Here is a 15,700-nt window from a genome sequence, read left to right as displayed (position 1 = left end):
AGAATGCTGATGTTACCATTTAGCTCAAAGCCTCACATAGAGCACTAGCAAGGCTGTAGTTGTTTGTTCCACTGGTGTGTGTAGAGATCCTATAATCCATCCATTTTTGACAGGAAAGTGTTTTTGTGCTTAGATTGTTTCTATCATGTCCCCTCGGTACCCCGGCGGGTGAAGACTCTCCATTCTGGCTTTAGTTTTGTGAGCTTTGCCACTCACTTTATTATGGACTCTACACAGTGCGAAATAGTTTCATCCTGTTTTCCTGTTTGGTACATGAGGCAATTTTCTCATCTTTGTTTTGTCAGTGAGCAGAATATTTGAAGAAGGAGAAGGATGACCCACCAGGTGAGTGAGACACAACAGACTGTGTTTGCCACAATCAACAGAACCTCCAGTGTACAAAAAAAACACACACACACAGTCAATTCAATTTTCACAGGTGTGTAATGTATTATAGGACATTTCAGCCAGATGCACACGCACACACACACGCACACATGCACACATTTTGTCCATGTTTAATTCATTTACTTGGTCATTTTTAAAAACCCATTTGAGATTCAAGTTTTATGTCCAGTTTTTCTTTCACGATGGTGCCAGTTCTCTCTTCTCTGCCAAGAATAAATTGCACTGAGAATATTTAAATTAATAGTTAAATTGATATCATTATTCATTTTCCTTCACCTGAAAACTTTTAGATTATAAAATGTATTCTGAGAAAAAAAAGACCTGAAGATGTGACCTCATTGTCCTCATATGTAGCTATAGCCCTGTGCACACAGCATGAGAGGACAATTCTGATTTACCACCAAAAAAAAAAAAAAAGACAATTTAGAATCCGAGACTGAAACGGTTTGAGCCACTCACGGCCGACCGATGTGCCATGTGATCATTTGCTGTTGTATGAGCCAGCTCACCTAATTCCAGGGTTCACTGCTTATCAGTTTGACAACAGCAGCAGTTCACCGCACATAGGGCACAATGACATCACCACACAGGGACAGTATTGACATATTGACTTCGGAGGAGACGGTCCTGTGAAACCAGGAAACTGCTCATACAGTGGAGAAAAACAAATTTTAACTTTGGATTCATTATCAACTTACAGCTTGAAGACAGACATGAGCTAAGAGACTCTCAGATACCGAACCATTTGTTTTTATTGATGTAAATAAAGTGGAACGTGAGGCACTGAGATAACTAAAGGTAAAATTATTAGTTGATTAATTGATGATGTTTCAGCTTCTCAAGTGTGAGAGATTGTTGACATTTTATAAACCAAACAATTAATTAGTCAACCAACAGATAAGACAGGAGCCCTAGTGACAACATGCAGGATCACCAAACACATTGCACGGTGTGTCAGTGAGTGAATGTCTTCCTTCATCATATTTACTGCTTGAGTACCATCTGCTATTACCCACCCTTATCACAAACTCTCAGGTTACTCAGGCTTTCAGTGAATTTTATGAACCTGTATGTGCAGTTTTTAAATGGATGAAAGCTGTGGTAGTTTTCACAGACCATGTCAATTTTAAATCAGTACAAAACAAACTAAAGCTGTAGAGTCTCTGTGTGGATTTCTACATAGAAAGATGTATAATAATGACTTTCAGTCTCCAGCAGTGTGTTGCCGACCTCTATATTCAGGTTTGCAGTCTTAGTTTGGGACGATACCAGCTGGGTGTCTGCGTGAGTCACCTGAAAGCTGAAAGCCCTCAACTTCATCAACAGCCTTTCTTATCAGGGTCCAATAGTCCATGCAGGGAGTGCTGCGAGAGTTGACTGATTTCAAACAGTGAACTCAGAGAGCAGTTTTTTTTTTTTAAAGATTTCTTCTGGGTTTTAAAGGTTGAAAAATTTGTGTGTTTAAAGCAGTTTGTGCACAAAAGAGAGTCCCCAGAAAACATTAGCCTTGTCACATAGCGTGAAGTATTCCTTGACAGTCTGTGGCTGGTGTGTGGTTTAGTTCTTCTTCTTCTCGTTGTTGGTCTGTCCCTTGGGAACGGGTTTCATAAAATAAGCCGGGTTGGTGTGGCAGCGCAGGGCGAGCAGAGCCGGCGCAGCAGCGAGCAGCGCATTGAGAGTGATAACAGGCCACCATTTGTCTGCCGGGACTCGGTACGTGAAGGGAGTACGGGAGTGCAGAGATGCACCGATATGGCACCACTGGGTCTGGAAAGACCAGCGGGGGAAGTAGAAGTGAGTCAACATTAGACTTAATGTTGCATTTTGCTTTTTCAAGGACTAAGAATAACAGCAAATACGTGATAACCACAAGGTACCTGAGCCATGGCTCCAGCAAAGAAGATGGTCCAGTCTAACATCCAGCTGCACCCAGGTGTTTTCAGACCATAGATGAGGACAGTCAGCAGGGGCACGGCGTAGAACAAATACACCAGCATCTAAAAGAATTGTGCACAAAAATCAGGTATCATTCAGAAGAGGCATATACAGCAGACTTAGTATCTGCATATCCTCCCGCAGACTCACCATAACCCTGGGGAAGCCGACTGGGTCTTTGAGATACGGCTCATACTGATAGATGTAGGTGAAACAGGCGTCCAGAGGACAGTCCAGCACCACCTGAAACACAGCAGGAGGAGAGAAACAGTATTCAAATGTGTTACCAATTTCCTCAGTGAGTACGATCACAGGCAGAAATACTGGAAGAGAAACAGAAGCTGCCATGTGGTTTTACTCACTAAGCCCCTGAAAACAGAGAACGCCATCGCTCCCACTAACAGAAGTGAGAGAAGCAGGTCGACCGGCCGGGACAGCAGACCTTTCTTCTGCTCTGCCGCAACCTAGTCGACAAAGAAATATTTTTAGTTAATGTGGGTACTGTCCACTTCATCACTTTAACACCTTCATGGTGATTAAAGCCTAATTCATGTGAGGGACAAGATTAGCTTACTAAAGGTATACTGGTATTACTGTCATCTTTCATGATAAAGCCTATTGTTAACAATGTGTTAGCCAAGACAGATCTCTACACCCTGTGATAGTCAGGCTGTGATATCAGCATAAAAGGCAATTAGCACAAATTAGTTGATTGTCTGTGGCAGTGGTTTCCAACCTGGGCTTTGGGTCCCACACAAGGGGTCGCGACATGAGTCTAAGAGGTCGCCAGATTATTACCAGAGGGAGGAAACAGGGAATAAGCATGTCTCAACAGCTGAAATTCACCTTGTCTGCTGGGACAATCGGCATCTCTCTGGGTCTGCTGAAGAGCAGGGAGGCTGCCCAGAAAGGCACCAGAAAGAACGGGACATTCCTCCAAAAGGCTGGTCGGATGTTAGAGCCATATTTACCTGCGCAAACCAGAACATCATCAGCAGAGATGACCTCAAACAACACTCAGTGATTCACACCGTGAAATCCAGTGCTTCTGTAGGCGGCTCTCACCAATGACCACTCCCGGGATGAGAACAATTTGGTGGGCGATGGAGGAGCCCGCCCACAGCAGGCCCAGGCTGCGATAGGACTTCCTGCACCAACAGAAAAACAACAGGTTTCCTTAACAGGTTTCACTGAGCACACAGCTGATGGGCAGAGACGGCGGTGATGCCTCAGCTTACCGTCTGAACATGCAGTGGATGATGGTGAGGAAGAGGACAAAGTGAACCACGCCTTCCCAGTAAGACATCATCACGGCATAGGCGGTACTGAGATGAGGCTCACCCTGAAGAGATGGCACCTCATAATGAACTTTAACTATTAGACAGTGAGGGGATAAGTTAAACTCACTTAAAGTTATCTCACCATCTTTAGATAGAAGCCCATGAAGCCAGAGATGAACCCGTCCTGCTCTAAAGCGTTCGTCAAGCCAACCATGCAGGTGAAGGAAAACTCAGCAAACACTGGAGAAACACACACAGAGAATTAAATAAAAACTCTGCTGCTTCTGCACCCCACCTTCAATTCACCTGACAGATGTTAAAATGTGTGTACTATTTGTACCATAGAATAAAGGGTCCACTTTCATCTTGTCTTGCACAGTGAGGAGGAGGAGAAGAAGAACAGATCCCAGGACGACCATTCCCATTCCCAGGATAGGTAGAGGCCTGAGAAGGACAGTGACGGGGAAGAGTTCATTTATCAACCCTATGTGTGCTAGTCCAGAATCATACAAGTATTTAACGCCACTTTAACTATAAACTACGCTGAAGCAATTAATAGATAAACAGGAAATTAATAAGCAACTCTAGTATTAACCGAACAATCAAGTCAGTTTTCAAGTAGAAAATACTAAATATTCAGTGGTTCCAGCTTCTCACTTGTGACAATTTGATAATAAACTGAATATTATTTGGGTTTTGGACTTTTTGTCAGACAAACTAAGCATTTGAAGACATCACCTTGACATTTCCCTCCACTTTCTGACAAGCGGATTATTAAATAATGACAATAATCAATGGTTGCAGCCTTCATTTTACAAGAAGGTACAATCTTCCTCACATTCATACCTTCTCCAGGAAAAAAAAGGTTAGAAATGAAGGGTTAAAGGCTGTAGACAACTCCACAAACCATCCACTTCACTCTATAATGTGTTATTTCTTCCATTTTACTGATAAAGAAATGATCCAATACTTTTTTTGTTTTTACAAAACAGTTCTGTACAGGATCCAAACCACATAATGACCATGAAGTAAATACATTTTTCTTTTTCTCTTTTTATTTTCGAGGCTTGTGTGAATCTTGTTTTCAGTGTGGGTTTTCAGAATCTCCACAGTAACTTTAAACGAGGTTCCCTCAGGATCAACACGCCTTCGCTAAACCCCCTTTTCCTTCAGGTTGTGGGCCGCTTCATAAGCCTATTAATATCAGCGGCTTTACTGTGCAATGCGTCCATACAACAGGCCAAGATGAGAGTGAAGTAACTAACACACACACACACACACACACACACACACACACTTACTCCTGAAGCGCGGGGATGTTGTTCATGGTGTACAAAACTCCAGGAGCCAGGAGGGAGAGGAGGAACACGGAGACTTCAACCGGCGGCCTCATTGTTGAAAACCTATTGTTTGACCTACTTAAAACAAAAGGAGCGTCCAAATACAAAATTATTCCCAGCTAACCGTGAAACGAGGCATGTTAGGGGCCAGCGTCTTCTCCACTGCCGCCGGGGGGAAAGAGATAATTAAAAGGAGTGTCACCCGTTGGCTTTTGATCTGTGATGAAACAACGCACAGCTGCTCCAGTGTGTCTAGCAGGTCTCAAAGTTCAACCCAGGAGTCATATCTAACGGGTGGGCATTTAAAGGGAAAGCAATTGGCTGCTGAATCGTGCGTCATGCGTAAAATACGCATTTATCTCTGTATGCGAGGATCTGGTGTTTTTGGCTGCTGTTGATTAGCCCACCATCACCCTCTGCAGTACAGGCCACTCCACGTGTCACTGGGAAACCATTCAGACCATCTAGTCTATGGTTTTCACCGTTCAGCTAGTACAGACTGCCGCCTGCTGGAGGCAGCAGTTTATGGATTCTGGGCGCATGAGATGAAAACTAAAAACTAAAAAAAAAAGTTTAAATAAATCCCTGTCACACTGCACATGTTGAAGTGTTGTCTAGGCTCCTATGGCCCCTGGGGTTCGTTTAAGGAGCCATCTGTCCTGTTTAGTGCAAGATTAAGAACTCCTCCATCTGATGTCTCCAGTCTTGATTAGATTCTGGATTATATCTGAGAGAGAACATAAAGTTCAGAACAAAGATTATGTTTGTTTGTTTGTTTGTTTTTCATCACGGTGTGGTTTAAAACTAATCATTGTTGCATTTCTTGTAGCATTTCTTTACTAAATGGTTCATACAACTCTTTTTACTGTAGATGTAGTACATGTGCATTATGCAACAACATCTTACGGATGACCAACATTTGTAAAGCACGCCTGCATCTAATGCAACGTTATCTTCTGTAACAAAGCGGCTGAAGAGGATTATGCTGCTGTTGCCACAGAAACTTAGCGGCCAGTGGAAAGAGAGAGTAGAGAGGGGTGGGGAGCGCATGAAGAGAGTAAAAGCAGGCAGATTCAATCAGACGTACAGACAACCCTTCGCCCCCACACAGCAGACAGGTTGTTGTTGTTTTTTTTAACGTGACACAGATTTTTTCCACCCAGTCTGCTACCATGATGCACCCTTTAATCATCGGCATTATGACCGTAAACACCTCTCTAACCATCGTCTATTGGGCCTTCATCCTGGGAGATGCCTACCTCAAGTGGGTGCAGGAGCCAGAAGACAAACCCCAGAAGGTGGTCACCCCAGCCTGAGAGAGTCACAGTCAGTATGGACCTATGTGACTGTGTGACTGGGTGTTATTTTGCTTAGAGACTAGTTTGGCTTGTAGTGCTTTTCTGTGGAGTTTGTTTTTGCAGTCAATCTGCTTTCTGTTTCACCTGAAGACAACCCGGAGCCCCACTTCTGAACTTAGAAAGCAACTGAACTGAATGAACCCTTCAAATAAATGAGAAAGGAATCCTTCTCACAGGTAAAGTCTGGCATTTATCCACAACTCTTGCACAAGAAAATACGTTAAATTGCATAATTTATATCTGTCTGTAAGTCTTCTAGCAGTATTTGTGGCTTACTGTTGTTCAAACCAGACCATAAATCAGTGTCAACAGGTACCTCAGGTGATGCTAAATGAACTCCATCTTATATTTTGCTGTTTGCTGACTCAGTGAAAAAGGTGTTGCCAGTGACAGCGGCATGTGTCAACCAAATCCTGCCATGGATTAGCAAAGAACATCTTGATACTGACGCAGGCAGCTTTATTGTCCTGACAGCCTCACCCTGAGACACATTCAGAGACTTCACACTGCTTTTTCACCACATCCTTTCCTCTCTTTTTTTCTTCCTTGATTTTTATTTAAACTCATCACCATTTTGCACCTCTCCTCTCCCGGCCACCGAACAGCATGCCACACGTCTTCTACTGCGGGCTGCACCCGGTCTCTTGGTTCATCCTCTTTATGAATGTGACCATCACCATCATAGAATGGCAGTTTCTCATTTCTCAGTTCTACCATCTCAATATGCAGCCGACGGAGCCAAAAGAAGAGTCTAAAGCCTAGAGGGAGCAATCAACAGCGCATCCTGATGATGAAGATCTGCGAGGATAAAAGTGCATTTTAGGGATCACTGTTCACCTGCCCACTTAGAGATAAAAGATGATGGTTTGTTTTCTCTGGTTTCTCTGCTGTTGATAGAGGTAAGCCTTTTGTTTGCATGACCTTAACCTTCTGCCATGTGTTTGTTGTTATTTTTTCAGAGCTTTTCTGTGTACAACACACCAATTTGGATGTCCTTTCATGCATAAGTCTGAGCTGTTTCAAGTCTTGATTACAAGGTAAGGAGTTGAATCTGTACCCTAAAACATCTTAAACTTCATTTCCTCCTTATCATTTCAGACATTTTTTTTTCATCTTTTATATTAGAAACTGAGTAGATATGCTGTTCTTAATCAGTTGCATGTGCATCTTTTATAAATTACATTTGATGATATACAGTTTTCCTGCCTGTGGGAATATTTACTGGTCACAGAACTCAGACTGCATTTTGCAGGATCACCATCTGCTCTGTTATGGTGCAAGAAATGAGCCTTGAAAAAAAAAAGAAAAAAAAAAAATATATATATACACACATCACATTAGTGGATTATGTGACAGGGCATTTAAGAAGTAGACCTGCTGTGCTTAAGATGAATTTAAAGCATGGAATATCCATAAAGTGATGCCAGTTTAAACCCAGGAGAAACTGAGTTTACTTTAATATAAATATATATCATATATATTTATATGCAGCGTGGTCATGGAGGACCATAAGCCTCTTTGACATATTACTGTCCACCTCTATCTCTAATCCCTACAGATGGAAAGCTGATATTGCTCTGTGACAGACTCAATCCTATTAACTGTCTGTCCTATATTCACCTCTCCTCCATCTCACACCCTCGCTCCACTGGAAATTTGACCGAAGACCCCCTCTCCAAAAGACTAGAGGAAGGAATGCTGGGATTTAAGTCTAGACAAGAGATTAGGAGAACTGGCACACTTATGTTATGAGATTTTTCTTGTCTGGTGAACTACATTTTTGTGGCACTGTTCTGTGACAGAGAACTGTCAATCTGGAGAGACAGTGTTCTCATTTTTTCAGCCATCTCAACATTTCCATCTGTCAGTCAATCCTACCATTCCTCCCAGCTTCAGAAAGTGTTACAAATCTTCTAACGCTCAGTTCCTCTCCCTCTCTTCCTCTCTGATGCACCTATATCGCCCGTTCTCCAAGTTTGAGTGCCACGAAGCTTGGATCTGCAACGAGGCAATAAATCTGTCATCACCCCCCCCCCCAAAAAAAGCCCAAAAGTTTCACCATATTCTGTGAACTGACTCTTCTGTAAAGAGAGTATCTACTTGTCAGAATCAACTCCACGAAAGCAGCCAAACCATGAACCGACAACCAGTTGTGCTCCTGAACGCCTCAGGAGGACCTCTGCTTTTGAACATCACGCAGGTGGTGTTCGAACACCGACAGCTCCTCCAGCTGCCCAGAAGGAGGGAGGAGGAGGCCTATTTCGTTGACTACATTCCCCCAGCTAGAGATGCTATAACTCTGCCGCGCAACGTAGTCTACATCCTGGTTGGGGTGGTGTTGGTTATAGTGGCCACTTACGCCATAGTGGGACACCTGATAAAAGATCTGATGCATGACCTGGCAGGTAACCCCAGGCTGGTGTCCTCTCCTTCTCACCACTCCACTCCAGTGTTCATGTCTGTGGCGTCCCCTCTCTTACCCTAAAGTCTCGGGTCAAGGTGGCGTGGACATTTCGTCTTTCCCTTCTTTATCCTTTTGGGTGACTGTGTTGCTTGATGACTCTCCTTCACATTTATCCTGAGGTCTTTGTGCAGAGTTGAACCTTCCCAACAGTTTCCTTCTTATGTCATTAAGGTGAATACCAAAAAACTGATTGAAGTTTGAGTAAATGACTGCTGTGAAAGTAATGTCCTACAGGGGCACTCTAGCAATTAAGTACTGGATTTCCACAAAGTTGAGAGGGCCAGACATTTAGTCATAAACACTTCCTGTTCCTGTATTACCCATGATGAAAGTCAATAGCAGACAGACAGGCTCTGTTAAAACACTGTAATCTCTAAACCCAAGTTTACCTGAGTAAATTAAAACTTAAAATTGGTGGAGTGCCCCTTTAAAACACACCAAAAAGCCACAGAAAACCATTGCATTTCAATCCACCCTCATGCTTTTTTTCGCCTCACAGACTGGATTCTTGGCCCCAAACCAGTAGAGGATGACTCAGAGGAAGGGAGAGCAGAAATAGAAGAAGAGCGGCGACTGAGCGTTTCCAGCAAGCTGATGGTGAAAGACACACTGAAGATGGAGAGGGAAAAGGACGATCTGCTGCCCGGTTTCCACCAGGGAGATGGAGGCTGCTGCCGTCCATCCACACCTCTTCCTCTAAGGAGCGCCAATGCGCTGTCAAACCCTGGAGAAAAAAGAATATCTACTCATAGTGTGACCTTCGCCTGCCCCGTAACCCCTTACGCCACTTCCCTCTGAGTTTCTGCAAATCAGTGGTTCAGATAAATTTCTGTCACATATGTTATTTCGATCCAGTGATCAGTGTTGTCTTTTTGCTGTAGTGATGCAGAAGCTAAAGCTTTTTTGTTTTCTATAAACAGTTATAGTTTGTACTCATTTTACAAGACAATGCTGTCTTTCATTACTTACTACAGCTTAAAAAACATAGAAATGGTCTATATTGTTAATCATTATATTGATTATATTGCACTGTATTGTCATTCACTGACCAAATTTCTCATTCTACAAAATGTAATTTATGCACTATGTAAACTCCAAAGATGTTGATGTGCGCTGTAAAAAAGCACATTTTATTTGGTTAACTGACATTTAAACCTAAAACTTGCATAACTTGAAAACACATTTCGATGAAAATGTCTAATTCATCCATAAAATATCAAGAGTGTCATTGAATTGCACCTGAACTTTCTGTGCTGGCAGCAATTTCTGTGCATTTTCCACTGTCATAACCATCATTTTACCCATTACTTCACACTGGTCTCATTCTGTGATGTGATTTCATAGGAAAATGTACATCGTTTTTTTCCTGTTCTGGTGTTGGACTAAGCTTCTTTCCAGTAAACAACTCAATCATACAAGAGTGCTGTTGTGTCTTGTCTGCTTTCATTAATCCATCTTACCTCACTCTAATACCTGGTTGTGTCAGGGGCAGTGACCTTATTTGTAAATGGCAGGGATTACTGTATATCATTATATAGCATTATTATACTGCTCAGCAATGATGCACAAACAAAGAGAACATAAAGATAGATAGGTAGATAGATAGATAGATAGATAGATAGATAGATAGATAGATAGATAGATAGATCTACATGCTGTTCTACATGCAGCAGGTGAATACACTCTCCCTCATTGGGAAACTGTGCCTGCAGAGTCATTCCTCTGACCTTGAGTGCCTCAAGCCGCTGTGGCTAATCTAGTTTCCATCTGCGTAGCTCCACAAGCAGACAGATAGGGAGTTTGTGCAGGAAAGCAAAATGAAAAAAACATCACAGTGAGAGATGAAGTTGTACTTTTAACTGAATTCTTACTTGCTTAGTGTAGCGTTTAGCCAGAGGAGTGTAAAGACACCTAATGAACTGTGAGGATCCTCACCTGCTTCTGTTGCTGTATGTAAAAGTTTTTATTCATGTTCTAGTTGCAAGACTTTGAGCAGCTCTTGTTGTTTGAGCGTGTGAGGCAATGAGGTCTTTTTGTCATTTACATGGAGTGACGAGTGAGGAGGAACCTTTGTGCTGGCTTCTTAATGCATAGATGACACCAAGATATTAAGTGGATATCACCGGCTGACAGCAGATTTTTGAAGACTACCGAGCGGCAATGGAGCAGTCTCTGGACGGCTTACACATTCGTGTGAAGGAGGAAGATGGGACAGTGATCTTTGAGTCTTATATACCTCCTTCTCGGGATGCTATCCACCTGCCTACATATGTCCTATACCTGCTTATAGCCGTCTTGATTGTGGTGGGTGTTCTTTATGCCATCATCGGGCACCTCATCAAAGACCTCATCCATGACTGTGCAGGTTTGTTACTGTACCTTGTGTACTGTACCTTCTTAAAACCAGAAGATACTAGAAGTGCTTGTTTCTACAGTTAAATATAGTCACTTAATCTCATGTTCCTCCTCCTGCACATCTTTCCTCTCTGTCTGATTTCCAGATTGGATGTTTGGGGAGCAGCCTGAAGAAGTGGTGGTGAACTACTGTGAGGCCAAGGATAAATTCATGGCCGACTGGTGCCCAGAAACCTCGCCTGAACTGGAGGCGATGGCGCGGGCCGAGGAGAACAAGATCATTGACAGGGACTTCATGAAAGCCCCTGTCATCTGGATCATCAGTACAGAACCTCGGGGGTCAAGGACGGGACCCCGTGTGGTCTTTGGGAAGAGGTCAAATGAATGAGGAAGATGAAATCAGATCAGAAATGTGCTGTTGCTGTTGAACTTTTGTATTTGGTGTGAATGTCCGGATACTAAAATGACTGAGAGATGAAGTGAATGACTGTAACGAAACGTTATTGTGTAAGGCTGAAAAGGTCTTATCTCATTGTAGGAATGGCGAGTAGCTCTGTCTCTCTAGGCGCTCTGTAAATGCAAGGTCTCATGACGACATCTAGTGTCTGTTGAGGTAACTGCAGCTGATTTGCACACATGAATCTTATCCCACACACAAAGGCAAGCACAAAGTTGAGATTAAAGTAAGAGATGAACAAAGATTACAGAAAGACTATGAACAGGCCCTTGCCATGTCATCACTGAGTATCTTATAGAGAGCATTAGTTTTTTCTGTTAATAGCTAATGCGAGAACATACAGATATGTTCATCTCCTCTATAGAACAGCTATGATAAATGTCAGTCTTAAGTGCATCAAGAACTGAGAAAATGTAGAGTAGCCTGATTATAATAAACACAATTGGGAGAAAAATTGTTTCTTTTTTAATGTTTTGTCGTTCTCTCTCCACCTGAGGCAGATGGTCACCTACAGCTCGGTTCTGCTCCAGGTTTCTTCCTGTTTTTCTTTGTCTCTGTTGCCATATGAAAAGCACCAGGAGATAGATTCTGTCTGAAAATTTCTAATCAGTATCTTATGTGTGGGAAAAAAAAAGCTCTACATTCTCAGCAGCTGGGTAGTTGTGCACATATTTGGTATTATAGGAACAAAGACAACCAAAAAAGTCAAAACTAAGACGTTTCAGATTGATTTAATTAATCATATTGGAAGTTATGAGAAACATAGGGATGGAAGCCTTCTACTTTTTTGATGCACAAAAACAGCAGCTCAACTTATGGTCACACTGAATTTGCGAATTTCAGAACAACCATTAAAGTTGTATAAAACAGTATGTGACAAACGTGCAACAAGAAGAAGTTGGTAGTTGACGGATTTAATAGTTTTACAAGAATAATTATGTTGAAATTAGACCCCAGAGACACTGTGAGTAGGTAATAAAAAGGTCTGCAGCCCTGACAGTTTTTTGGTTGGAGTCATAAAGAACAAATGTTACTGCTCTGATTCAAAGGCAATGTGTACTAGCTCAGAGTGTGTTCAAAGAACAGGGGCATTTAGAGATGAACAAAAACACTGTCTCCTCAAATGGCCCCAGGAGAGGGCGCTGTGGTACATATGGTCCCTTTAGCTGCATGCCACCAGAGCTAATGTGAAGGAAGCACAGGAACCTTCACAGGCTGACATGAACATGGAGATCTTGTGAGTGACAACCAAACAGGCATCCATGAAAGGAGAAAATATGAAACACAACAGAATATCTGCTGATATGTTTGCTCCTTTGTCAGCTCATAGTAATGATTCTTCATCTATCAGGCTCTGATAAAGACTCGCTCTCCTCATCTGAAGCTGTTTCTATCCCATCCATGAGTTTTATTTTGAGTTGGCACTGTGGCCACTAACAAGATTACCAAAGCTGTATCCCCCCTCACATCCTCTCTTACTAAGTGCTAAAGCAAACAATGACATAATCTCATTACCTTTGGCCCTCTAATCCCCCTTCTCTGTTAGCGCAGGACTCCCCCGAGTTAATGTGACTATCCTCAAACAGATAAAATAATCAGCTGTCTCTGCAACTATATACAAATATCAGCTGAGTGGGATCTCAGACAACTTCACAGTACTTCAGTTTTTCATTGGGGAAAAGTAACTGAATGTTGTATAGTGTGAGGCCATTCATATCCAGCTGATCAAGTAAAACCCAATGGTCAGTCTGCACTGTAAAAAGTATGCAGATGTAGTTTTTATGTGGTTTAGTGATTTGTTAACGATCTGTCTCTGATCTTAATTTCAATTCATCCTTATTATGCTTAAAAATGGACATTTGATCAATGATTTACATTGGGGGGCATCATAAGATAAGAAGTCAGAATGTGCTGTGTAAAGAGCAGGGCTGTTTAAAGTACAGTCTCAGTGAAAACATGGCTGTGGAACTTTTATTTTGGAGAAATCACTTACCCCCAGTTTAATCAGGGAACGTCCAGCTCATTATTTTGAAGGCTGTATCCTCAGATAGCGCTCCTACCTTTCAAACTCTTTATTCCTCCTCTCAGCTCATGTAGTGGTGGGCTGGTTAAACAGCGTGGTCTCTGCTCTGTGGGATGGAGGGGCTCTGCCGTGACATCCCTGCTTTCATTTTTCAGGGCGCGCATCCTCTCTCTCTCTCTCTATGTCCCTCTCTCTCTCTCTCTCTCTCTCACACACACACACACACCCTCCTAACCTGAGCGATGTGCGGTGCGTCGAACCGCGCAGATAACATGTTCCTGTGTGGTTGTATTTTCACCAAAAAATGAATAATGGACGGGTGATTTGAAGGCAGCGGCGTACCGGCATGGATGCCCGTTGACTTGAAGGAAATAGCCTATATGGATTGGAGCTCATCATCGCCGGAGCAAATCTGGGGAGAGTCTGAGAGGTGAGGCGGCGTTTAGTCGATTGTGTGCGGGGAGACACCGCAGCGGAAAACTGGCGCTCATTGGGCATTTTAACAAAACACGACCCCGGGCATAAACCCCGGTTTGGACTAATTAAAGAACCGCCTTCGGTTACGACACTGTTATTTTCTGTCATTTACTGTTTTCAGTCTTCTATCATAAAGCAGTCGCTCATCCAATAAAGGCCCTCTTCTCCACTCAGTACGTGGTGGTATCACATACAGTAGCCATCTGCATGCTTCATGGATGGTGGAAGCTATTGAGGCCACTGGCGATGAATTTCTTTGACTTTGATTGTTATGTTACACCGGATTTCCCCCCCACATACGTTTATAATGAGATATTTTTTTGATGAAATATATGAATACGAGCGCATCTCACGGAGCTAATTTTGGCCTACTTTGCACAAAAGAACACACGTTGCGGTACAGTAGCAAATATTTAAAGGGCCCATTTGTGCGTTTGGGCAATAGGGCGACACTTAACATAACAAGCCCAGAAATAATAAGTACGCTTAAATTCCTTTATAGAGTCAGGACCTGGCAGAGCATGACAAAATAAAAGCATGACATTTTGTCAGTCTATTTTAATGCATTGGATACTATATAATAATTACTTGTGTTGATTCAGAGTAGTAGCAACCTCACATGGTTCAAAGTGCCCGTGCAGTGTATAATATGTAGGTTACCTCATCATCAAATCCCTCCCACAGTCAGGCACCCTTTACACAGGGATGGACCAGCCCACTGATACTGACAGTAAGGAAACAGTAGTGAGATGTGACTGTGATTCCCTGCCCACCACAGTATTGCTGCATGACTGTTTCCCTCCACCTGGTGAACTTGTAAACCTCTGGCATGCAGCAACTGTCTTTACATTTTCTGACCTGGCAGCTGTCAGAGGAATTTACAATGTGCAGAGACTGGAATGAGGAGGACTGATGGTCCGTATGCTGTGGTCACTGCACACAGTGTGTAATTGTAACAGCTTTATTGTGGTGTACTTGTTATTTTCTTGTGAAAATGTGTTTGACTGCTCTAATCAGTCGGTTTTCACCAGTTACCAATTACAAATGCCATGTAAACACCCTCAGTTTTGCTTGATAGACAGATGGTTGGGTACAGTTAAAGGGCCCAGTTGAACTCTGACCCTCAGCTGCTCCACCTCCACTCCCCTCCTCAAAATCCTCTCCCCTGCTGGGACTCCCTGACAACCCCCTAGTCCCCCATATAAGTGCAAATGAGCCCGTGATACTACAGTGAAAAGATTTTAGTGTCTTTTTCATTTCTAGAGGAGATCTCCATGTGTGAGGACAACAAAAAGACAGTTAACTGGTTACTTTGTGTGATATTCACACCTCCATAACTCCAGTGAGTGGTTATACTGCTGTAGGTGGTTTTGTTGTTTACAGGTTTATTTCTCTCACTCTCTCTCATGTGTTATATATGTATATATGTGTGTGTGTGTGTGCATGTGTGTGTTATCCACACTTACAATGCTTCTGTTTTGTTTCTCTGGACAGTGCTGTGGAAGAGGATACCTCATCCAACATCACAGGTCACATGACAGGTACATAGCACTCATTAAAAAAAAAAAAGACTAACAAAAAAAACTTTTACGCTTGTGTAAAA

The 15,700-nt window shown here is 42.6% G+C and overlaps 3 protein-coding genes and 1 long non-coding RNA gene across 11 annotated transcripts in view; 3 read left to right on the top strand and 1 right to left on the bottom strand.

Annotated features, from left to right (window-relative positions):
- Positions 1 to 425: 425 nt before the first annotated feature.
- On the bottom strand, positions 426 to 5,238 carry tm6sf2a (transmembrane 6 superfamily member 2a). The gene is made up of 10 exons (XM_018676881.2): positions 4,925 to 5,238; positions 3,964 to 4,067; positions 3,766 to 3,863; positions 3,582 to 3,685; positions 3,409 to 3,491; positions 3,190 to 3,314; positions 2,706 to 2,807; positions 2,494 to 2,586; positions 2,286 to 2,405; positions 426 to 2,175 (listed from the first exon to the last, which is right to left on the bottom strand). The coding sequence occupies exons 1-10, from the start codon at positions 5,014 to 5,016 to the stop codon at positions 1,966 to 1,968; spliced, it is 1,131 nt and encodes a 376-aa protein (XP_018532397.1). The 5' UTR covers positions 5,017 to 5,238; the 3' UTR covers positions 426 to 1,965.
- Positions 4,076 to 10,195, top strand: LOC108883568 (uncharacterized). 2 transcript variants are annotated; one of them, XR_007813040.1, is made up of 4 exons: positions 4,076 to 4,879; positions 6,127 to 6,497; positions 7,281 to 7,358; positions 9,285 to 10,195. It is a non-coding gene; the product is annotated as an uncharacterized LOC108883568 (long non-coding RNA). The 2 variants fall into 2 exon arrangements; XR_001960940.2 differs by lacking the exon at positions 4,076 to 4,879 and having other exon boundaries at positions 6,004 to 6,497.
- Positions 10,196 to 10,945: 750 nt separating this feature from the next.
- On the top strand, positions 10,946 to 11,865 carry LOC127142340 (uncharacterized). Its single transcript, XM_051069759.1, has 2 exons — positions 10,946 to 11,150; positions 11,287 to 11,865. The coding sequence occupies exons 1-2, from the start codon at positions 10,946 to 10,948 to the stop codon at positions 11,526 to 11,528; spliced, it is 447 nt and encodes a 148-aa protein (XP_050925716.1). The 3' UTR covers positions 11,529 to 11,865.
- Positions 11,866 to 13,853: 1,988 nt separating this feature from the next.
- LOC108883565 (myomegalin) overlaps positions 13,854 to 15,700 on the top strand; it is a 43,521-nt gene continuing 41,674 nt past the window's right edge. For 3 of the 7 annotated variants that reach the window (XM_051070068.1, XM_051070072.1, XM_018676877.2), the window contains exons 1-2: positions 13,855 to 14,050; positions 15,592 to 15,638. In XM_051070068.1, coding sequence (XP_050926025.1) covers positions 13,971 to 14,050; positions 15,592 to 15,638 — 127 coding nt within the window. In that variant the 5' untranslated portion in view covers positions 13,855 to 13,970. Of the gene's footprint in view, positions 14,051 to 15,591; positions 15,639 to 15,700 lie in introns of all 7 variants that reach the window. The other 4 variants (XM_051070069.1, XM_051070073.1, XM_051070071.1 and 1 more) reach the window with 2 other exon arrangements.

This window comes from Lates calcarifer, linkage group LG4, assembly GCF_001640805.2.
Source record: "Lates calcarifer isolate ASB-BC8 linkage group LG4, TLL_Latcal_v3, whole genome shotgun sequence".
NCBI classification, from domain to species: Eukaryota; Metazoa; Chordata; class Actinopteri; family Centropomidae; genus Lates; species Lates calcarifer.
Note: the sequence above shows the minus strand (reverse complement) of the source record. Positions and strands in the feature narration are given on the sequence as shown.

What these genes read in the sequence shown, in the direction of transcription:
- tm6sf2a (XM_018676881.2), bottom strand. Translation starts at nt 5,016, where the DNA reads ATGAGGCCGCCGGTTGAAGTCTCCGTGTTCCTCCTCTCCCTCCTGGCT. An exon ending in CATCCCGGGAGTGGTCATTG is followed by an intron (nt 3,315 to 3,408) that starts GTGAGAGCCGCC and finishes TGGTTTGCGCAG; the next exon opens with GTAAATATGGCTCTAACATC. An exon ending in CGATTGTCCCAGCAGACAAG is followed by an intron (nt 2,808 to 3,189) that starts GTGAATTTCAGC and finishes TTTGTCGACTAG; the next exon opens with GTTGCGGCAGAGCAGAAGAA.
- LOC127142340 (XM_051069759.1), top strand. Translation starts at nt 10,946, where the DNA reads ATGGAGCAGTCTCTGGACGGCTTACACATTCGTGTGAAGGAGGAAGAT. An exon ending in CCTCATCCATGACTGTGCAG is followed by an intron (nt 11,151 to 11,286) that starts GTTTGTTACTGT and finishes TCTGATTTCCAG; the next exon opens with ATTGGATGTTTGGGGAGCAG.